The 24,353-nt window shown below is 44.5% G+C and overlaps 1 protein-coding gene across 2 annotated transcripts; it reads left to right on the top strand.

The window, feature by feature from the left end:
• The first annotated feature begins 537 nt into the window (after positions 1–537).
• On the top strand, positions 538–23,987 carry LOC139366343 (calnexin-like). Of its 2 annotated transcripts, XR_011626746.1 has the most exons (15): positions 538–604; positions 10,476–10,709; positions 11,907–11,980; positions 12,303–12,361; positions 13,314–13,537; positions 14,245–14,437; positions 14,638–14,827; positions 15,280–15,393; positions 16,052–16,208; positions 17,132–17,347; positions 20,106–20,225; positions 20,483–20,603; positions 20,768–20,889; positions 21,115–22,942; positions 22,998–23,987. XR_011626746.1 is itself a non-coding variant. In XM_071103713.1 (14 exons), the coding sequence occupies exons 2-14, from the start codon at positions 10,479–10,481 to the stop codon at positions 21,172–21,174; spliced, it is 1,881 nt and encodes a 626-aa protein (XP_070959814.1). In that variant the 5' UTR covers positions 548–604; positions 10,476–10,478; the 3' UTR covers positions 21,175–23,987. The 2 variants fall into 2 exon arrangements, 1 of the variants encoding a protein (XP_070959814.1); XM_071103713.1 differs by having other exon boundaries at positions 548–604; positions 21,115–23,987.
• The last annotated feature ends 366 nt before the right edge of the window (positions 23,988–24,353 follow it).

Genomic DNA, 24,353 nt, shown 5'->3' with positions numbered 1-24,353 from the left:
CATTATTATGGGGTTCAAACACCCTCAAATTTGACCAGGATGGGGGCATGCAATTAGCATTTGTTGTTGTTTATTATCAGAAAAAAAGAACTGTATCCAAATGAATGCATCTATCAACAGGGATGTAATTATATTGTACATTATTGAATAAACCTACACCATAATCAATAAACCTCACATTCAGAATGATCACATCGGCGCTTTAGTTGATAAATTAATATGTAAAGAGTTTTACTATTTTATTCGAACTTCACAAAGTACATAAATCATTAATTGATCATAAACTACAACAATCATCAATCATTTTCGCTGCTGCAAATTTATATTTGAGCCTTGTCTGACTATAACCAATCGGCATGCATTTCCTCTTAGAGCTGGACAAATCATCGCCGTCCACGAGGTTGAGATTGGGGGCGGAGACCATTCATTGTGATGAGCGTGTAGTACAAGCAATCAAATTCCTATAATTCCCGGAAAATATCAACATTTTCATGTTGGCAACCAATCAGCAAGTGGAGAAGGTGGAGCTACTAATCCAGTATGCATGCCCCAAAGCCACACGTGATCCGGCTGTAGTTCCAAGTGGTCACATCGGAATCAGGAGGTAAGTAATGACGAACAAATATCACTTCTTACAAACATAAGCCGCTAAATTATAATGTCAGTCTAAATTGATATAGGATGTTCAGCTGTTTGCATATAGGCCAGGATCGTTTAATTGCAATACTGAATAAGATCAAGAACCCATGCGTGGTCTTAGCATAGACTGGCTAGCTGACGTCCAGCTAGCAAGCTAATTTAGCCTAGTTAGCAATTAAGATAACAAATGAATGTAATTGTTCCGTTTATTGTCATGTAACTTCGTCAGTTGCACACTTTGCTCGTGTGTTCATTTTGCAGACATTTTGTGTAAGACAAGTTGGACAGGCTAACGTTACCTAACTTGGCTACACGGGAGGCATCGAACGTGGATAGCAAGCGATACCAGCCTCGAGTTAAAGCAAGGAAAATGGACAAATATTGCCTCTTTGTTACAATAACGTTCCGACATTTTCACAAACTATATTGTAGTTGACTAACACTAGAAATTAGTAAAAAAAAAAAGTGGTGATGATGCAGCAGTGTGTGTCATGGTGCGAAACCAATATATGGCTATTTTAATATCGTACACAAGTAAATGAATGGACTCATGATAAGCATTCTGCCCTAACTATGTAGCTATGTCCTTTTTCGTGTGGGCATTGTAATCGCGTTTCCTGTGTTGGATATAGTGGGTAACATTACCATACTCCCTTCAAAAGGGGGCTATCAAGATGAGTACTATAGCTAGCTACAGATAATATATGAAATAATTTTCCTTAGGAGCTACATGAAGCCTGCTTATAGGAATTGCTCCGTGTTTTATAGGAAAACCTTGTTACCCCTGTTCTACCATGGAAACGGGTATTACTGGCAAAGCACTTAGAAGTCTGACCAGTTTTACAAACCCACTTCCGCCACTGAATGAAACCAGAAAGTGCAACGGCTAGATAGAGGTCATACAGCGCCCTCTTGGAAATGTGGCTTTTACAGTTTGCTTATCTAACGGAATTGGTTAGCTTTGGGACACATCAGAAGTCTTTGTATTGGTTGGACTCCCTGAGTTGTGCATAGATCTGGTAGCTGGCGACCAAAAATAACCATATCACAACATTGCCAGCTTCACCCCCCCCCCCCACAATTTATTTTCTGCCACCAAGGCACATGTATAATTTCTAGGAACTGGATTTACCAGATGTAAAGTGAAATGTTAACCTCGCTATGAAATAAATGTCTGAATCCAACTTTTGTCTTAACTGCACCATATTCCTGCTGTGTGCGTGTAGTGCTTGGTCTAATTGCAGGAATATGGTGCAGTTCGGAGAACAATTGGATTCGGGCGCTTATTTGATAGCGAGGGACACTTCACTTTATATCTGGTAAATCGAGTTCCTAGAGATTTTACGTATGCCTTTATTGACAGGAAAAGTTTTTGGGGGGTGAAGCCGGCTATATTGTGATAGGGTTATTTTCCGTCGCCACCCACCAGAAGGATGCAGAACTCAGGGTGTCCAACCAATAGACTCCCGATGTTTCCCAAAGCTAGAATTGGTGTGTCTTATTGAATGCTTAGCTATTGTGAGAAATGTAGTTGGTATTCTATATAAATAATTTATCTGAATGGGCATAGGAAGTTGGACATTTGTTGTTTAACCTTGTTAAATAATAACTTCTCAGTTCTCTGGTGGGTAATATTTAAAACAGATCTGTTATGTTTTAAGATTGGACATTAAGAAGATAATTGCATTTTAAATCCACTCAATTTAGTAACTAATGTTGAATGGCACAATAGACTGATACACATGCTTTAAAATATAATATTAGCTTTTACATAATCGTCTTACGTCTTGCATTATCTTTTTTGAGATGGTCAAGGCACATGGGGGGGGGGGGGGGGGCTTTGGGTCCTTATCTTATCTGCTTTAACCCAGGGCGCACCCCTTCCCAGATCCTTACATTATGACCTAGACAAGGCTTCACAGCACAGAGTTGGATTTCCAGAATCAGATGCTGCATGTTTCTTATCCATGAGAGGACACTCTGTGAAAGCACAGTTCGACATCTTGCACAAGATGTCTCCTACTTAGATGGTATACATTGAGAGAACCATATGACCTCAGCATTAGAAGACAGCACTGTTTTCCCCAAGTACAGCGTGAACTGGATGGAATGAATTCAGAAGACTGGCTGACAGATAACACTCCTTGCTGTGTTGCTTGAGCACTGATTGATTAGTCTACAGTCACCTCCCCTCCTTCTATCTGCTCTCAAGAACATGTGACCCCTAAGGCATGATGTGAATGGGGGAAGGCTGTCCACTTGGCAGCACAACTAGGGTCTCCCCTCCTGTGTGTGTGGTGTTTTGTTTGCCCGCATGACGTCTCCAGCCTTTGTTGAAAAAGTTACATTTGGCACTACTCTCACATTTATCCTTCTGTCCCTCCCACCCCTGGCCCACAAAACGCCCCGCACCTGTCCTAGGCTCCAAGCACCCTTCAAGCTCCTGTGTCCCCAAACAGAGTGACTGTGGTTAGGGCTGGGCGATATATCGAATTAATTAGAATTTGTTTTTGCGCAATATTCCAAATTCTTGTATTGCAAGAATCAAGGTTATTTTCTGATTTTATGAGTTTGGTTTGTCTGCTTGTTCTCATGTTGTATTTTGGGGTTCATTGTCCCAAAGGCGGGAAGGCAGGCGAAAAGCTTAGATCCAAAATCAGCCTATAGAAACACATTGGCCTTATTTTGGACAGATTTTAATGGTTTACACACCAGGCCCTTTCCCCTGCCTCTCACATTCTCTCTGACAAGTGGTTTCAACTTGCTATTTGAGGTTTGGTTAAACAGAATGGGTCATATGGACACCAAAACACATTGAGATATTATTCTACTGTGATAGGGTAACTTTTCTAACAATACCCTTTGTCTGAACTGCTCAAATTATGCTCAGAGCAGACACTACTAAAACGAGAGTATCAATATGACAACCCCTCTTGTTCCACATGTTCTGCACTACTACTATAATGAATTGATGGTGGAATTTATTAAACTACTGTAATTGTCCTGACACCAGACTTATACATCTTCCAAATAGGCTCTGGAAAATCAATGTTCAGTTTGTCGCTCGCAGCATTAGGGGTACCGGTAGCAGCATTTTAGCCAAAGACTGTTATACTAGCTGTCTAGTATGTGTTTTTATAAATATGCAATAAGCATAAAATACAATCATATAAGGAATTGGCAACTTGTTCTCATTCTGAGAAGTAAAGTACCCTACATGACCAAAAGTCATCGGCATTCATATGGAGTTGGTCCCCCATTTGCTGCTATAACTACTTTTACTCTTCTGGGAAGGCTTTCCATTAGATGTTGCAACATTGCTGTGGGGACTTGCTTCCATTCAGCCACCAGCATTAGTGAGGTCAGGGACTGATGTTGGGCGATTAGGCTTGGCTCGCAGTTGGCGTTACAATTCATCGCAAAGGTATTAAATGGGATTGAGGTCAGGGCTCTGTGCAGGCCAGTCAAGTTCTTTCACACCGATCTCGACAAACCATTTCTGTATGGACTGCGCTTTGTGCAAGGGGGCATTGTCATGCTGAAACCGAAAAAAGGCCTTCTGAACTGTTGCCACAAGGTTGGCAGCACAGAATCATCTAGAATGTCATTGTATGCTGTAGCGGTAACATTTACCTTCACTGCAACTAAGGGATTTAGGCCGAACCATGAAAAACAGCCGCATACCAGTATTCCTCATCCACCAAACTTTACAGTTGGTGCTATGCATTCGGGTAGGTTGTCTGTTGGACTGCCAGATGGTGAAGCATGACTCATCACTCCAGAGAACATGTTTTCACTGCTCCAGAGTCCAATGGCAGTGAGCTTTACACCGCTCCAGCTGACACTTGCATTGCGCATGGTGATCTTAGGCTTGTATGCGGCTGCTCGGCCACGGAAACCCATTTCATGAAGCTCCCGACAAACTGTTGATGTGCAGATGTTGCTTCCAGGGGCAGTTTGCAACTCGGTAGTGAGAGTTGCAACTGAGGACAGACAATTTTAATGCGCTACATTCCTCAGCACTCTGCGGTTCTGTGAGCTTGTGTGGCCTACCACTTCGCGGCTGAGCCGTTGTTGCTCCTAAACCTTTCGACTTCACAATAACCGCATTTACAGTTGACCAGGGAAACTCTAGCAGGGCAGAAATTTGATGGAAGGTGGCATCCTATGTTGGTGCCACATTGAAAGTCACTGAGCTCTTCAGTAAGTCCATTCTACTGCCAATGTTTGTCTATAGATATTTCATGGCTGTGTGCTCAATTTTATTCACCTGTCAGCAACGGGGTATGGCTAAAAATCCACAAATTTGAAGGGGTGTCCACAAACTTTTGTGTATATATGTCTAGGTTACTTGATTTCTGATTTCAACATCTGAACAAAGTGGACAGGCTAACATGCTTTTCAAACAGAGACAACTTCAACCTTGTTGGCTAGCAAATAGATCCAAGTTGGCTAAACTTGAAATATAAAGATTAGCTGGCCAATCACTATCACGTGGGCTTGAGAGATTGTTGATGAGACCTGTTAATTTTCTATAGCCTGCTACGAGAAGTTGGGCATTATTAGTGAATGTGCATTATGCATGGTTCTGATTAAATTTGTAACAAAGGGCATTTTCATAGACTTGAAAGCCAGATCAGTGATATTGCCCAAGCTGAACTGTGGACCTTGCAAGTCAACTACAACCCCTTTGCCTCACCCACTCCCAAAAGTATTGTATCTTAACCCCTCACTTGGTCATCAAGAAGATACATGCATGGTGCTTTGGTGGTGAGCTTCCCTCTGGTTATCCCCTCTCTGTTGGCAGCCTGACTTGTTGCATGGAAACACCCTAGTCACAGTTTACAAACAGACGCATGGCAGTGCCCTCTGTTAGAGAACACACCAGCTGTCGCATAGACAGACACCGCCAGGACCATCACCGGGCCTGAAGGTGTCCCTCTTGGCTAGTGAAAGCAAAGTGGTGACAGTGTTTCTTCTATGTATGAAAAGCTGTGAAGGGAAAGTTGAGATTAATTTCTCTATAGGCACTGTGTGGTCATCACTAGTTAACACAGCCACAAATTCATAATTATGCCTAACACCGCCTATTTCTACAAATGTTTTTGTTTTCCAAAATGTTTACGATATGGCAAATTTAGTCTTTGTGGCTGTGCGAACTAGTGACAACCACCCTGCGTGGCTGTTGCCTGGCTACCCAAACCCCTTGCTACACGCTAGTGCCGATTTATGGTTCAATCGACTATTGTGATATCTGACGTTGATGGTATATGTTGCAGCAAGACTATACTCCATTTAAAATGTACAAATCCTAAACTGTGCAGTTTTATCAGCATGTTTAAATTAATTAACTAAGCCTTATTTTTTTAACCGCATGAAGATTATTTAATGAGAATGCGACTAATATTGTAAATACGCAAAAAAAAAATTTACTTAGCGTTGTCATTAACGGCACAAAACGATTATATTGGGTATGGTGATATTGGGAGCAGCATATCATAGTAGATGTCCACCAACGGTTTCTTCTCTGCAATAAGTCAGGATTTTAGTACCTCCCGACGATTTGTACATTTCGCACGCGCGCGCACACATACAGGCTGTGTTCGCAGCTCCCCTGATTTGTCCCCTCAGGACACTCCTTAAGGGATATGGTTGTAGAGGTGATGTGTCCCTTGGGGGGGGGGCTAGTTATCTGGACAGATGGGAGTTGACTGGGGGGGGATGGGTGTATAGCTCTCACCCACCTTCAAGGATTTTTGTCCAGCTACTCCAGTGATTTTCTTTTCACATGTATAATCGGGTGAATAATGTCGGCAGTCAAGTCTACAGCCGGTGGTCCTGTAAAAACGGTGCACTGAACGATCGCCGTACCAACGCTAGGTCCACATTCGGTGCAATGTGTGCGAGCCTTTAGACTGCACATATGACCTGCAGAACAAGCTCAATAGAGATACTGAATATGAGTTGTGATGAGAACGGTAGTACTGGAGTATTAATCTTCATACCATATATGGACAGTTGTCCATATATGGTATCTTGACCTAATAACCATTTTGTTTAGACTGTCTGGGCTAGTTACCACCATTACTGCTGTTCCATGGGAAGTGCTAGCCGGTGGTGCTACTGATGCTAATACCATGTGGGGTTAAGCTATGTACATGGTACGTATAGTGTGCGATTGCATTCTAGCGTGTAGGCGCTGGTAATCTCCTGACAAAAAGACAATTGGTAACTTTGGTTTGTGTGTTAATGGACTTTGGTTAGATCCCTCTATATTATGACTTGATTTTAGATTAAATTATGGTTGAAGAACATGCACTGCTCAAACAAATAAAGGGAACACTTAAACAACACAATGTAACTCCAAGTCAATCACACTTCTGTGAAATCAAACTGTCCACTTAGGAAGCAACACTGATTGACAATACATTTCACATGCTGTTGTGCAAATGGAATAGACAACAGGTGGAAATTATAGGCAATTAGCAATAAAGGAGTGGTTCTGCAGGTGGGGACCACAGACCACTTCTCAGTTCCTATGCTTCCTGGCTGATGTTTTGGTCACTTTTGAATGCTGGCGGTGCTTTCACTCTAGTGGTAGCATGAGAAGGAGTCTACAACCCACACAAGTGGCTCGGGTAGTGCAGCTCATCCAGGATGGCACATCAATGCGAGCTGTGGCAAGAAGGTTTGCAGTGTCTGTCAGCGTAGTGTCCAGAGCATGGAGGCACTACCAGGAGACAGGCCAGTACATCAGGAGACGTGTAGGAGGGCAACAACCCAGCAGCAGGACCGCTACCTCTGCCTTTGTGCAAGGAGGAGCAGGAGGAGCACTGCCAGAGCTCTGCAAAATGACCTCCAGCAGGCCACAAATGTGCATGTGTCTGCTCAAACGGTCAGAAACAGACTCCATGAGGGCCCGACGTCCACAGGTGGGGGTTGTGCTTACAGCCCAACACCGTGCAGGACGTTTTTCATTTGCCAGAGAACACCAAGATTGGCAAATTCACCACTGGCGCCCTGTGCTCTTCACAGATAAAAGCAGGTTCACACTGAGCACATGTGACAGACGTGATAGTCTGGAGACGCCATGGAGAACATTCTGCTGCCTGCAACATCCTCCAGCATGGTTTGGTGGTGGGTCAGTCATGGTGTGGGGTGGCATTTCTTTGGGGGTGGCCGCACAGCCCTCCATGTGCTCGCCCGAGGTAGCCTGACTGCCATTAGGTACCGAGATGAGATCCTCAGACCCCTTGTGAGACCATATGCTGGTGCGGTTGGCCCTGGGTTCCTCCTAATGCAAGACAATGCTAGACCTCATGTGGCTGGAGTATGTCAGCAGTTCCTGCAAGAGGAAGGCATTGATGCTATGGACTGGCCCGCCCATTCCCCAGACCTGAATCCAATTGAGCACATCTGGGACATAATGTCTCGCTCCATCCACCAATGCCACATTGCACCACAGACTGTCCAGGAGTTGGCGGATGCTTTAGTCCAGGTCTGGGAGGAGATCTCTCAGGAGACCACCCGCCACCTCATCAGGAGCATGCCCAGGAGTTGTAGGGAGGTCATACAGGCACGTGGAGGCCACACACACTACTGAGCCTCATTTTGACTTGTTTTAAGGACATTACATCAATGTTGGATCAGCCTGTAGTGTGGTTTTCCACTTTAATTTTGAGTGTGACTCCAAATCCAAACCTCCATGGGTTGATAAATTTGATTTCCATTGATCATTTTTGTGTGATTTCAACTATGTAAAGAAAAAAGTATTTAATAAGAATATTTCATTCATTCAGATCTAGGATGTGTTATTTTAGTGATCCCTTTATTTTTTTGAGCAGTGTATATCAGTTGTATACTGCATATGGTAATGTGGACCTAATAGCACTCTTACATACTCAATCTCTCTGTGACCAGCCCCACTTATTTGGCTAATGGTATCAGAACATGCTGAGGGGTGAGAGTAGGGGGGATTTATGAGGGCACAAATTGTAATCTGATTGGCTTTATCCGATTAGAGAAGACAACCCAATCCCAAATCAATCCTTTCCCCCTAGGTACTAGCGAAGATCTGAGAGGATTGGATAGGTATAAGGGCTCAGACACAGCAATAGCGTTTCCTGGCCGAGAGTACTTAGAACCTCTGAATGCAATTTGAAAACGAATGCACACTGATTTTACATGCAGAATTATTTGAAAAAAGTTGGCAGTCTACTGCGGATGGTCCCTAAAAGGCGATTGGCAGACACAAGCTAGATCCACATTCAGTGCGACATGTGCTAGCCTTAAGAAACATTATTATTACAATCTGATAATTTGGCAGAATATTTGCCATATTGCTTACACTTATGTAGTCCACTCCAGTAGATGGGTGGTAGGGAAGGCTAAGGGTAGATTTGGGACTGTGTCGGAGGAACATATGTCTGTGTGCACACAGTCTGTCCTAAATTATTTGTATTGTGTCGAGTAAATTGCCTGTGAATAATATGAAAGTTAAATATGTGTCGTGTATAAACTCAGTGGGTGTTATATGGCCTGCTAGTGTAATCTCATTGGGACTGATCGCATTAGGGGAAAGGCTAAGGCTGCATATCCCTCAGGCACCCCTCTCGTCGCTATGGCAATGGGTGCCAGGGAGGCTCTGGGTAACGGCATGGTGTGTGCGTTCTGCAGGCATGGAAAGGATAAACCTTTAAAACCTTGGGAGGGAACCTAGTAGTATTAATGGACCATTTTGGTTCCAGGAACTTTCAATTATAGTCCTTATAAGACCGGGGATGTCGGTTTGATTCCTGCATGGACCACCTATTCCGCTAGGCTTTTTATGTTCTAATAGGATAAAAAGCTCTATGTAATTTGACACAATGGCCACCTGCTCTGGAAGTAACCTTTTTTACTCCAGCTCAACGATATGTTAACTTGCATTGTCACTCGCCCACATATTTCTGGTGTCTCATGTAGTCCAGTCTCTCACATATTCTTCCTCCCCTGTTTCCTTCCTTTAAAAAAAAAATATTGTTTATCCCCTTATTTACTCTTTATTTAATGACTGCATTTTCTCTGCTGTCATTTCCCTTTCTCCATCACATCCCTTCCACCATCTTTCTTGCCCTACCCATAGCTTCCACCGTTTGAAATCAGCCTTTACTCTTAGTCATTTTGATGTGAAAGGAACGGATGGGTGTAACTAAGCAATAATACTGTAACTCCGCTCCTCCTCCCTAGCCCTCGAGGTAAGGTGGCTAGCAATCTGAAATGGCTAAGGAAGGAATTCAATAGGAATCAGTGTTTTCCCCCATATTCATTACCGGTATGTCATAAAAAAAATAAAAAAATTCTGCCAAGGTGTGCTTTTAAATGGATAATCTGTTAGAGGCATTCAGCTCTTACCCTACAAGGTCTGAAGCCTGCTAGTTTTCTGTTTTACCTGATAATTAATTGCACCCACCTGGTGTCCCAGGTCTAAATCAGTCTGTGATGATAGTTGAACAATGAAAAAATGCAGTGGAACTGACTTGGCGGTCCAGGGTTGAGTTTGAGGGGTCTAGGGGAACAGCTAGCATGGTATTGCACTAATGCTAGTAGCAATGAAACCCCACTATCCTTGCCGCCACTGCAGAAAAAAATCCTAGGGTGAAACATTGGGAATCTGAATGTAGATGCAAACAGGAAGTGGGGATCTGTTAATTAGCCAAAGTAATTAGTAAGCTCGAGTCAGCAAGACTATCACTGTTATCTGCCATACTTCTTATTATTAAAGCACTTATGGACAGCTGAGGCAACCGCTCACATTTTATCTTAGTTTATGAATTGATCTCTCTCCTCTCCCCTAGACAATGGAGTTGAATGTGAGGTGTGTTGTGCTGCTGGCCGTGGGCCTGTGCTCCACGCTGCTACTGACCACAGTGGCCGCCCACCAGGAGGAGGAGGAGCCTATCATGGAGCTGGCGGAAGACATGGGCGTGGAGGACGAGCTGGAGGACCTGGGCCTTGGGGAGGAGCTTCTGGACGGGGAGGTGGAGCCAGAGGATGCAGACACACCACCGGGACCGCCTCCAGCCCCTAAAGTAAGTATCCTATTGACCTAGACCAGTGTGTATGAAGTTAGAGTTTTAGTGGTTAGATAGTGTAGCTCCTCTTTCCCTCCAGCATACCCACATTGTGACAGCCAAGGAGGAGAGGTTATGCCAACATGGCTGCTCACTGTTCCTCTCAAGGATAAATGGATCATAATTTAGTTTACTGCTTGGATATACTCTGCATCGACTCAAAGGGAGTGTCTCACTTGTACACACATACATACCAACCGACCCATTTTCACTAGTCAAATGTCCATTGTGAATGGGCTGTAGAGCAAATGGGAGGTTTGAGCTCATTTTTTAACCAAAATATCACAGATGAGACAAATTGTTCACCTGCCACTTTAAGGGTGGGAGGTTACCGTGGTTGTGCAACTACAGTCATGTTTGTGCCTGTGAGATTGAGTCTGACTACTAGAAGTGTTGTCTTCTCTTCCTTAGCAGTTGAAACTCAAACATAGAAAAACAACCTAGCTTGTGAACAGAACAATGTAAATAGCCAAGAAGCACAAGGACAAAGTCTCACTTCAGTAAACTTTAGTTTCAATTAAATTAGACTAACTTTTATGCTTGTGCACAGAGCTTCTAAAAATGAATCTTTCACTCAGCTCTATACATACGCACAGCCCCCAGCCAGGTGGAATAGTCTATATTGGATTTTTAGTTCTTTGACTTGGTACAATTAAATTACCAGCTAACAAAATGGCAGAAATACTTACAAAACAACAGCTTCTACATTATTTATTTTACTATAAATTTGATCATGCTTTACTATTTTTATTCACACATGCGAGTGAAAGGCTCACTGAAGCCCTGAACACCAGCCACCTTGGCTGGTGAAATAGACATCTTACCCGCCAATGCCAAAACCTACCTGCAGGTGGCGGGTGTTCATTTTAGACTGTTTCTACATAAAGGATATGGCTAACGCCAGAGTCATGAGACGTTTCCAGTGGTGAATATCTCTGACTAGCCTAACTTCAGTAGAGGTAGGGAGGCATTTAAAAGAAACTCTTGAGGTGATACATTGACTAGCAATGTGACTTGAAGGTTTGCTATCTGACTGACCTATGTCCTCCCTTTGCTCTTGCATAGGACACACACACACACACACGTGTCCTGGTTGGCACACTGGGCAGTAGACGAGCTGACCCACTGACCCCTCTGCTCTCCGCTCCTCTCTAGGTGACCTACAAAGCTCCCGAGCCCATGGGGGAACACTTCTTCGCCGAGTCCTTTGACAGGGGGACCCTAGACAGGTGAGAACTCATTAAACTTTGAAACAGTGCTGTTAAACACAGGCATTATTATATACAGTCATTTGTAATGCAAATTACATCTACATCAAGGAAGATATATTCAAATATGCTTTTCCGAAATAACATGGGTGTTATAAACTGCATTTATTGTCTTCTCTTCATATGCCACACTGTGCTGTTTGAGTGCTCACTATAGGACCAGCTGCCATTTTGACCTAAATACGAACCCAGCCCCAAGGTCATTCCCCCAGGGGCTGTCCCTCTGGTGTCCAGGTGCTACCCTGTTTACTTGACTCAAGTCAATTTGCTTCTCCTGTTTCAGCTGGGTCCTCTCAAAGGCCAAGAAGGAGGATATTGATGAGGATATCGCCAAGTATGATGGTAGGCACTAAGACAGTTATGGCCCTGGTCAGAGAGGACCTTTTTAGTCTAGCAGCCAATGGCAGGTAGACAAAAAAAATAAAATAATTACCAGCCACCCATTTTTTTGTACTTTTTTTGTAAATATTTTTCCCCGCATTAATTACACAAAAAAACAGCAGTTATTTTTTGCGGATGAGCGTGCTTTGTAATGTTTCTAAATCAATGAATGTGTTACTAGTAAGATGTCATGTGGTATATTGCTCAATTTCATTTAATATGTTGTGAACTGAGTCTTTTTAACCAAAATAGAGATGAGACATTTTCAGCTGCCCCTTTAAGGTTACCGTGGTAATGAGGCCACTTGAGTCATCGGGTGTGCCTTTTGAAAATATGTCTTTGCTAGCATTGAAAAAAAGCCTGACTTGTGAACAAAACACTGTAAATATCCAAGAAACACATGTAGAAATTCTTATTGTAGTAGTTACACCAACTTTTATGCCTGTGTAGATTGCTTCTAAAAACAAATATTTTAGCACTTCACCCCCCAGCCAGGTGGTATAGCTATAACATTAGGATTCCATTTTTTTGGTGCACTGCCAGATATGAAACAAAACGGCAGAAATACTTTGAAAACTACTACTGCAGCATGTGCCCATACTTGACTTTTTACTATTTTTATATAAAATGCTCGCACTGTAGTGGCCCAAGTGTGACCACCCGCTAACATGGCTTGTGAATTAGATATTCTTACCTGCCAATGCTAAAATCTACCTGCATTTGGCGGGCGGTCGGTGTTAAATTTAGGCCAGGTCTCTGACACATTGTATTAAGTAGGGCACAACATAGCAAATCATTTTACAAACAGAAAACAACAATTTGTGTTTGGTGCTTAATGAATACAACCTAGCTTTGGCTCCATTCAGGCAGTTATCAAGTGAGTATATTCACATATTTGACCTCCTCCTTGCAGGTAAATGGGAGGTGGAGGACATGAAAGACAGCAAGCTGCCTGGAGACAAAGGCCTGGTCCTCAAGTCACGTGCTAAGCACCACGCCATCTCAGCCCAGCTCCTCAGACCCTTCATCTTCGACACCAAACCCCTCATCGTCCAGTATGAGGTCAACTTCCAGCAGGGGATCGACTGTGGCGGTGCCTACGTCAAACTGCTCTCCCAGACCCCAGACCTTAACCTGGTAAGCCACACGTCTGCACCAAAGATTTTTATAACGAACTCAAGATAGACCACAGCCTGTCGTTTCGAATGGGAACAAATTAGTCATAGTGGGCAGAACAAGAAAGTAGGGGGGCGAAGCCAAGGCACGTTATAGCATGTTTTCGTTAGGGAACAGCTACTTTGCAAAGTGAGTGTGCAATAACTCGATGCACCCTTGGACTCATTCTAAAAAACGATTTTGAATAATTATAATAAATAGTATACTTTTGCAAATGGTTAAATCTACAAAACTTAGTCCACTCTTTTCGTAAAATATTATAGTTTTGGAAACAGGAAACTGTATTGAGATCAAATGTTTCATCGGTGAGAATCTGCAGAAGATCAGCCAAAATCCATCTCGCTCCGTCATCTCCCACTGCCAGCCACTGGGCTTCCTCTCACCACCATATTTGGTAGTAAGTGGAGATGCCAAGCGGATGCTTCATATTTATACATCCAGTGAAATATCTGGCTCATTATTCTATCCGTGCACCATGCAAGCTAAGACACTCTCAGAAAACACAAAATAACCTCTCAAAAGTGCTCTGTTTATGTAGAAGACCCCTTAGCTTGGTCTTCATTTCAAATGTACCGATGTAGACAGCCTGGAAATCCAGTAGCCAGTTACACATTCCATAATGCTCTAATACAGAGCCACAGTAAATGTATATTTGTCCTTCCCACCAGGATGAGTTTGTTGACAAGACTCCCTACACCATCATGTTCGGACCAGACAAGTGTGGCGAGGACTACAAGCTGCACTTCATCTTCCGCCACAAGAACCCCAAGACTGGCGAGTACGAGGAGAAGCACGCCAAGAAGCCTGACGCAGACTTGCGCACCTACTACACCGACAAGAAGACCCACCTTTACACACTGGGTAAGACATTTCAACATGTTCTCAGGCACCATTCAGGTATCCCTGCTGTTGTAACTGGTGAGATGTCACTTAACGATCACATAGAAATGTATTGTGTAGGACACAATCGTATGCCAGTTAGATTAGGGAATAGTGTTTGTTCTTCTTGTTACATTTCTATTAGTTCCTCTAACCATTTCTGTCTCTCTCCCGCCTCCTAGTGGTGAACCCAGACAACAGCTTTGAGGTGCTGGTAGACCAGACAGTGGTGAACAGTGGTAACCTGCTGACAGACATGACCCCACCCATCAATCCTGCCGCCGAGATCGAGGACCCCGATGACCACAAGCCAGATGACTGGGACGAGAGGCCCAAGATCCAGGACCCTGACGCAGTCAAACCTGAGGACTGGTAAGGGCCTGTGTGTAAGAGGGCGAGAGAGGCTATTTCAGCAGGTTAGTGTAACGGATGTGAAACGGCTAGCTTATTTAGCGGTGGTGCGCGCTAAATAGAGTTTCAATCGGTGACGTCACTTGCTCTGAGACCTTGAAGTAGTAGTTCCCCTTGCTCTGCAAGGGCCGCGGCTTTTGTGGAGCGATGGGTAACGATGCTTCGTGGGTGACTGTTGATGTATGCAGAGGGTCCCTGGTTCGCGCCCGGGTTTGGGCGAGGGGACGGTCTAAAGTTATACTGTTACATTAGCTTACATGTAAATTGCACAGCATGTGCATGTTTCAAATGTAGTTGGAATGTTTTGACATGGGATAATAGGAGTGTGTCCTGTGGACAGTTTTATGTTTGTGCCAGGTGTGGGGGTGCTGTGTTAGTGCATGTACCCTCTAATTCACCCGCCTGCCCCACAGGGATGAGGATGCACCAAAACAGATCCCAGATGAGGATGCAGTGAAGCCAGACGGCTGGCTGGATGATCAGCCAGAGTACACCAGTGACCCCGATGCAGTCAAGCCAGAGGACTGGTAACTACCATACCGTCGCATTCAGCTCACCCCGCTATCTTGCTACACTCTCAAACTGCTGTCTCTCTCCCCTCCACCATAGTACTCCATCTCTTCTGTCTTTCTCCTCTTTCTCTACCTTCATCTACCACCCCTCTGTCTTCTCTCTCCCCTTCGTCTGGTCTCTCCCCTTCATATACCACCTCCCCTCCGTCTTCTCTTCAATCATGTTGTATCCTCATCTAGGTCAGCCCACTTGTGTGTTGGAAGCTAATTGCTAGCCTTTGCGGCAGCTCCTCTTCTCTGTGAAGAGAGTGGGCTTCCTGGTGAGAGGAGCTAATTTCACAAGGCATGTTTTGCCTCAGGACAGCCAGGCCTGGTTTTTGGGCTGCGACGAGCTGCTTTTTCACTGCTTTGATGTCTCACTTCTGTGGCGGAAATTAAATTAGAGCCGGTAGAGAAGAGCTAGATGAACGGGACACAGTGGAAAGAGGGCGGAGACCAATGTTGAGATACGGGCTAATGACCCCTTTTCGAGGTCCTCTAAATGCAGTCTCTTTTCTTTCTCTTGTTCTTTGCTTTCTCACACCCATAGTAACTTGCAACCGTATACCATCATTTTGTACACTGTATGACTGCGTCTGTGACATTGTCGTAACTTGTTCTTCTTTTTCTCCAGGGATGAGGACATGGATGGCGAGTGGGAGGCCCCTCAGATCCCGAACGCCCTCTGTGAGACCGCCCCCGGCTGCGGTGCATGGCAACGGCCCATGATTGACAACCCCAACTACAAGGGCAAGTGGAAGGCCCCAATGATCGACAATCCCAACTACCAGGTAACCCTTCACACCTCCCAGCGTGTACCAAAGCATCAGCCTCTTTAGGAACATGCTTCATCCCAGTGAAGTGTGCAGCCTAAATAACATGCACACAATAGTTTCACTTGCTCTTCCAGAATTTGCCAACTATTTGTACACTATATATACAAAAGTATGTGGACACCCCTTTAAATTAGTGGATATGGCCATTTCAGCCACACCCATTGTATAAAATCGAGCACACAGCCATGCAATCTGTAAAGTTTGGAGGAGGAATGATGGTCTGAGGCTGTTTTTCGGGCTAGGCCCCTTAGTTCTAGTGAAGGGATATCTTAACACTACAGCATACAAATATGCAGTTCTGTGCTTTCAACAATGTGGCAACAGCTTGGGGAAGGCCCTTTCCTGTTTCAGCATTACAATGCCCCCTTGCAAAAAGCGAGGTCTATACAGAAATGGTTTGTCGACATTAGTGTGAAAGAACTTGACTGGCCTGCACAGAGCCCTGACCTCAACTCCATCAAACACCTTTGGATGAACTGGAACTCCTAATGCTCTTGTGGCTGAATGGAATCAAGTCCCTGTAGGAATTTTCCAACATCTAGTGGAAATCCTTCCCAGAAGAGTGGAGGCTGTTATAGCAGCAAAGGGGGGGACCAACTCCATATTAATGCCCATGATTTTGGAAGTAGATGTTTGACGAGCTGGTGTCCACATACTTTTGGTCATGTGGTGTATGTATTGATGAGAGCTTATTTATATTATCTTGAATAGTAACTTTATTTCATGTGTTTAAGAAAATGTCCTACCCTTTTTTTTTTTTCTACTGAGCTGTCATTGCAGACAAATCCCAATGTCCATACTTCGAACCCTAACATAATTGTAATGCTCACAGTACAGTGTACTCTACTCTCAATGTACCTCCACCTCTCCTTCCCCAGGGTGTGTGGAAGCCCAGGAAGATTGCCAATCCGGACTTCTTTGAGGACCTCCATCCCTTCAGGATGACCCCCTTCAACGCCGTGGGCCTGGAGCTGTGGTCCATGTCCAGCGACATCTTCTTCGATAACTTCTTCATCACCAACGAGCGGCACACGGCCGAGCGCTGGGCCAATGACGGCTGGGGTTTGAAGAAAGCTGCTGAGGGAGCCGCTGAGGTGGGTACAACTGCACATACACAGACACTGATATACTTGTACACCTACACTTGAATGCTTCATGTGGATCATGAAGCATACTTAATTTGGATCTCTCGTGAAACGTAACTGTTTTTGCAAGCAAAGCGTGAAGATGGTGTACACAGGACCCGTGTAGAGGTATGTTGAGAGGTCGCATAATAGTTAGGACGGGCGAGTCCTCACGCCTCGTTGATAAAACAAAAAAATATGCTGAAATGTGATAAGGAAATGTATGCGGTGTCATTAACTGGCAGGACCACTCTTCTATCCTAACCATAGCACTTTCAACGTCTCTTTTGGATTCCTGTTGCATCTAAGAAGTAGAGTACAGCAAGATCTTAATTTTCCCAATGGATGTTTGTTTTGCAGCAAGTGCAACTACGGGACCTGTCCTTGTAGCCAGGGACTTCTCTGAAACCTCTCCATGGAGCTATGCAGATATTTTCTGCGTTGTATGAAGTCTCTAGCCTCTGGGGTTAGCAATAAAGTAAATCCAGACTAAACTAGAGGTGACGTGTTGTCCAACCACAGACTTAGAATCAGGGGCCGTCTGTATGAAGTGTTGTCTCAGAATAGGAGCGCTGATCAAGTATTAGCCCCCGTCCATGTAATCTTATTCATCTTTATTCAGAGAATATCAGTGGTTAGTGGTGACTTCTCTGCCTGTGTGTTCTCATGGGGACACCAGAATAGACACACTCCCCACGCCCTTCAGAGGAATGCTACTGGTTAGCGTGGCTATCTGTTCCGTGTGACGCGTAAAAAACCTGGCCTGCTCCGCCCATAAGTGGAAACAGACATACACATGGTGTTCTAGGGAGAGAGAGGCCAAGCTGAGCAGTAACAGTGGAACAGTCACTCACCATGCTACAGCTACTCCTCTGTATGAGTTGGATTTAGTTGAAAAGCTTCCTGAGCTAGCCTAGCATGACTCTTACCCGGTCCCTTTCCTGAGCTAGCCTAGCATGACTCTTACCCGGTCCCTTTCCTGAGTTAGCCTAGCATGACTCTTACCCGATCCCTTTCCTGAGCTAGCCTAGCATGACTCTTACCCGGTCCCTTTCCTGAGCTAGCCTAGCATGACTCTTACCCGGTCCCTTTCCTGAGCTAGCCTAGCATGACTCTTACCCGGTGCCTTTCCTGAGCTAGCCTAGCATGACTCTTACCCGGTCCCTTTCCTGAGCTAGCCTAGCATGACTCTTACCCGGTCCCTTTCCTGAGTTAGCCTAGCATGACTCTTACCCGGTCCCTTTCCTGAGCTAGCCTAGCATGACTCTTACCCGGTCCCTTCCCTGAGCTAGCCTAGCATGACTCTTACCCGGTCCCTTTCTTGAGCTAGCCTAGCATGACTCTTACCCGGTCCCTTTCTTGAGCTAGCCTAGCATGACTCTTACCCAGAGGAAGAGTGTAGCCTGAAGTGTCTGGTGCATTCTTACAGCTAGAGTACACTGTTCCATAGAGCCAAACGTACAGCTGGGGCTGTGGACTATTAAGAAGCAGTGGCCCTGCTTCTCACACGCGTAGGTGGTCTCGCTCCATTGCAGTTGAGGCAAAATAAGCTTGTGTGCAGTAGAGTTGTGAGTCCAGTTGGGATGATGTTGGCTCGTACCCAAGGATTAGCTGTTAGTTTGGTTGCCTCTCGTCTAAATCCCTGCAGCCCCAGACCTATGCTGCCTTTTATTCCTAAAGATGAATTCCTGGGATGCCTGGCATGTTGGGCTTAATGGCCCTCTCTATACATCTAGGCTTCTTGCTCTCCGGTCTCCGCTCTCTCTTAGCGCTCTCCGCCACTCTCTCTTAGCGCTCTCCGGTCTCCGCTCTCTCTTAGCGCTCTCCGGTCTCCGCTCTCTCTTAGCGCTCTCCGGTCTCCGCTCTCTCTTAGCGCTCTCCGGTCTCCGCGCTCTCTTAGCGCTCTCCTCTCTCTCTTAGCGCTCTCTTAGCTCGCTCTTTCTTGTTGTTCTTAGTCTCGCACACACTCTACCTTTCTGTCAGAAAGGTACACACACACACACACGGCTGTACTAGATACATTCCACATGTACTAGCATTCCACTGCTTTCACAGCCTCATTGTTTGCTCTGTGGATCATTTGGTTTTACACTGGTAGCCATGCTGGGCCAGTTGGCTGCCACTGTTAATATGGAACAGCTCGTCTCAGGTCTGCTATTGTAGTATGGACGGAGTTGGATGCACACCCTCCCGTGATGTGTCATTGTTCTCCCATAGTATGCGAGACTTAGGTTAGGACTAATGAATGATCAAAGGGGTTCTTTTGACTGAGATTGAACAAAAGCAAGAGTATTTTTGTTTTATCAAGTGCACAAGTATGTTGCACAAGTATGCACTGTGAAACAGGAAACCCCCAGCCCTTATGAAGACTCAGGAAGTGAGTGAGATGTGTAAAGAAACCCTCAATAACTTAAAAAAAAAAAAAAAAAGAATCATAACAATACATATTTAGGGTTCATATGAAAGATACAGGAGTGAAGTTTTTTGTTGTTTTTGTGGTCAACTTGGTATTGACCTTTTCCGACCATTTCTTAATGCCCCATACCCAACACTTTATTATTCCAGCCATATTGTGGAAAACTTGTTACAAAGAACTACTTTTAACGGCACCCCCAATAGTGCATATGTAATCCATACCCTGCTTGTAATGTAGTTGATGTTGGTTGTTTGTGGTCGTTGGTTCCCAGATCTTGACCATTCCGTGACTGTGTTCTCCCATCTCCTCTAGCCCGGGCTGGTAAACCAAATGATGACTGCAGCAGACGAGCGTCCCTGGTTGTGGGTGGTCTATGTGCTGACTGTGGCCGTGCCCCTCATCCTCATCATTGTCTTCTTCTGCACCGGAAAGGTGAGGAACCACAGACCATTTAAGGTTTCATCTCAATAGTGTCTAATTTATTATGAAAATTACTCCCACACACATTTACCTCTGCATGGTTATTTGTCAACAATTCGGTCAAGTCGTCAGGATCCCCCCCCCCCCCCCCCCAAGACTTTCAGTAAATGTCGGTGGGAGTAAAATCCTTAATGGATGACTAAGTGATGTCATCAGAGACAATGTTTTGATCTGTGTTAATGTGTATCTTTTCTCTCTCTCCCCAACAGAAGGCGGTGGCTCCAGCTGCAGCTGACTACAAGAAGACAGACGAGCCTCAGCCAGACGTGAAGGAGGAGGAAGAGGAGAAGGCTGAGGAGGACCAAGTCAAGGAGGAGAAGAGCCAGCCAGGTTAGGACTCATTGGCTCGGTCTCCCTCTGTCTGTACTGTAGCTTCACAAATGTATGTCAAGACGGTGTCATTTTACTTGACAATGCGTGCTGCCTTGCCTCACCTGGGGGTATTTCACAATGGTCTCAGTAAAAGCTAACTCTGTGTTGGTTGGTTTCCATAGAAGCAGCGGGGAAGAAGAGTGATGCAGAGGACAGCCCTGCAGAGAAGGAAGAGGAAGAGGAGGAGGAGGAAGAAGAAGAAGAGGCAGCAGTAAATGAGGAAACGGAGGCGGCAACTGATCAGGTACGGGACAGTAAGGCACGTTTTGGTAAGCATGATGTGGTTTGTTGTGACGACAAATCAGAGCTTGCCACTTTTGTAGAAAGAGCATTGTAAAAACACTGTTCACAACTTCTGAGGTAAAAATGGCTTTAGAAATAATTGTGACGGGGTTGATTGTGTTAATTTAATCGTTCAGAATTGAAATAATGATGACCCAAATCTCCCTCTCATTCCCGCTCTCTCCAGAAACAAGAAGATGATGTCCTCAGGAGGTCCCCTAGAAACACAAAGGGGAGAAAGGACTGAAGTGGCTGCCACAACCCTGGATCTTCTGATTTAAACCAACTGGCCTGACCCCCCTCCCCCCGGCTCCCTTTATTCCCCACCGCCTCCGGCTGTCTTCTCCACACCTCCCCCCTCCCAGGACGAAGAAGCGATCTCTCTCATCAGGATCAACAGAAAACAATCATGACTGCCTCCAATATGGAAGTGTGGATTCCATTATGGTGAAGATGAAGACTGAGTTGTTGGTGTAGAAAGGGGCTTTTTCGAACAGCGAAGAAAGTATAAATCGATTTCCCATACCATTCTGTAACAGTGCAGCAGACACTAACCTAGGGACCCCACCTTGTCTTCTCTTCTCTTCCCACCCCCAACACCCTATGCTTCTGCTAATCAGCCCCCCATCCATCCATCCCGCAGATCTAGACAGTATTTATCAACCGGTGAATCTGGGCACCACTACAGCTCGTAGGTTTTAGCCATTTTCCCCCTCAATGTCTTCTTGCTTGGTCCAGTTTAACAGTCCCATGTGTTTTGTATGTGTCAGAGGAGTAGATAGACTTAACATGAGCATTTCTGTTGAAGGTCGACAAAAAAAAAACATGCAATTTGGATGTCTTGTCTGCTTTTAACACTGCAGTTGTGGTTTTGGGGGGGGGGGTTTCAAGAGACAAACGTTCCCATGATAAACAGGTCTCCTCGACATTTCATTCCATGTGGCTTCCACCACGTTTAACAAAAAAAAAAGTGTGTTTAGTTGTAGAATACCTCGCTCAAGTTGTTCCTAATAGATTGGAGCTGGGAGTAAGGGGGGATCCATTGTACATGCTTAGTTCCCCGCAGAACTGTGGGGCAGGCAAAGTTTTTGAAACAGAGAGAGCTTAGTAAACGGGCTTCAATAGATTAGATTCTGTGCTGCGTTACACAGCCCTAGAGAGAAAGGTTTGCTGAACGTTTTTCTTCTGTGAATGTACTGTGACGTTTCTTTTAATACTTTGTACATGTCTTTTTTCATTTGTTTTTGATCTATAATGTAGGGATATAGTGTAAGTACATTAACAAATATTTGTGAGGGAGGGAGTATGTGAGGCTGGTGCTCGGAGGGGTGACTGTTGGTTGCCGGCAGGCTTCACGGAGATGCCAAGGTTTTCATACTGATGTCCTTGCTCCTGCTGACTCATCAAGAGAAGATGGAGAGAAAAAAATCCTGGCCCAGCTCGTGCATCCTCCTCCCTCATTGGTGGGATAATTCAGTCTCCCGCCTGGCTATTGGTAGCTGAGTAAGTAAGCACATCCTGTGACTGCATTTCCTAAGTCAAAAGCAACAGCAGCAGAATATAACACAGATCTTTAAGACTTATACTCTTATGTTTCTCATGACAGTTTGAGTCTTACAAGAGTCATAAAGAGTACTCTCAGGGTGTCAGACAAGCTTCCCCCCTCACTACTTTCTCACTGAATGATTCATTGATGTCTTTTCCTTTTAAACTTAATCTCATACGACATGAAAAAGGAACTAAGGAGGAAAGATTGGAACCGCCTACAGTATTTTACGTTCCTTGTTTCTTTCTCCCATTCTTGTGAACCTGTTCATGCTCTTTTCAGAACATCATAAAAAGCAGTGAAAGTCAAAAGCCATTAGAGGTTTGTCTCATATACAACAAAAAAAAGAGTTGGCACTTTTCAAGGTAACTGAGGCTACCACGGAATCACATACTAGGTCATTTGCTGTCTGTCTGCATGGAATCCTGGTCAAGTGTTGTGGTCTCAGATTCCTTAGTGGTGAATGTCGGTCAGTCATGTTTGGAATCCTACAATTCTTATTCTCCGGTGTCTGATCGAGCGAGGTGAATGGGGATTGGTTCCCCCGACAAAACTCTAAGCTGCATGTGATTGGGTGATGAGGATCCACAGCAGCTGTTGGTTTATTGGGCATTCATCTACTACAGTACATTTTGGAGGGCAGGGAGGAAAAGGTAGAACTTACGATGTTACTCACAAAACAGAAATAAACAGATTTCATTAAGAGATTGGAGGTTGGCAGTGTGTTTTTCCTGTATTGGTCTCATGGTTTTGTGTGGCGGGGGGTCGTCACCCCTGAAATTGAGTTGGCATGTACAGCTTCCGCCTTGAGGAAATAGACCTCCATTTCTCATTGTTTTCTTTTTTCTTATTGTGAAATGACCTGTGTCATGGGGTATATGCGATGTAGTTAGTTCCCACTGCAACCTGGTTAGTAATGTTTCTTTATGGTACCATTGCTACAGGGTTTGTGTGAGGCTTAGATAAAATATGAGCCCGAGACACTTAGTTGGCGTTTTTCAAGAAAATGAAAAGGTCAGAACTACACTTTTATGAATATTCCTAAAGACATGCAGCTCTCCTTTACGCTCTTTCTGGCTACCTTTTTCATTTGCGTCTACAAAGTTGTCATTATTTTACCTTTTATTTGGTTCTACCTAAAGCTGCCTAGATATGACTCCTAGACTGAACAGTGCACTGTAATGTACCTTACATATATCTCAGCTTTCCTGTGTGACAATACTCTCTGATGGGTCACCGAAATGAATGGGTTTAACCTAACTTAGTCCTGTACACTAGAGAGATAAAATGAACTATAAAGAGTTACCTTTGGTTATCACGGTTGAGATTTAATGTCACATCATGGGTTAAGTTGAATAATTGTTTAGTGGTGGCTTTAAATACTGTGATCACAAATAGCCATGTGAATATGGGTCACAGACTGCTCCTCTGACCCATGTCTGTTATAAATGCAGTCATCTATGAATGGGGACGCCATTTTCTTTTGATGAATAAAAAGGCCTAATAGAAACTGACTGGGAGCCCGAGTGTTTCATTGCTGCCTGTCACTTGGTATTAATCGACATTTCACCGAGCAGATATTATGCCCAGGCTGTTTGATGCTGCATATTTTAAAATTACAGTGCATTTGGAAAGTATTCAGATCCCTTGCAAACCTATAAAAATTTACTGAAATATTAGATTTACATAGGTATTCAGACCCTTTAATCAGTACTTTGTTGAAGCACCTTTGGCAGCCATTACAGCCTCAAGTCGTCTTGGGTATGATGCTACAAGCTTGGCACACCTGTATTTGGGGACTGTTTCTGGGGACCTTCAATGCTGCTGACATTTTTCGTGACCCTTCCCCAGATCTGTGTCTTGACACAATCGGAGTTCTA

The sequence above is a fragment of the Oncorhynchus clarkii genome, chromosome 14, assembly GCF_045791955.1.
Source record: "Oncorhynchus clarkii lewisi isolate Uvic-CL-2024 chromosome 14, UVic_Ocla_1.0, whole genome shotgun sequence".
Lineage (NCBI taxonomy): Eukaryota > Metazoa > Chordata > Actinopteri > Salmoniformes > Salmonidae > Oncorhynchus > Oncorhynchus clarkii.
Note: the sequence above shows the minus strand (reverse complement) of the source record. Positions and strands in the feature narration are given on the sequence as shown.

Coding starts and splice junctions, on each gene's coding strand:
- LOC139366343 (XM_071103713.1), top strand. CDS start 10,479: ATGGAGTTGAATGTGAGGTGTGTTGTGCTGCTGGCCGTGGGCCTGTGC. Junction 10,710..11,906: donor GACCGCCTCCAGCCCCTAAA/GTAAGTATCCTA, acceptor GCTCCTCTCTAG/GTGACCTACAAAGCTCCCGA. Junction 20,226..20,482: donor TCTTCTTCTGCACCGGAAAG/GTGAGGAACCAC, acceptor TCTCCCCAACAG/AAGGCGGTGGCTCCAGCTGC.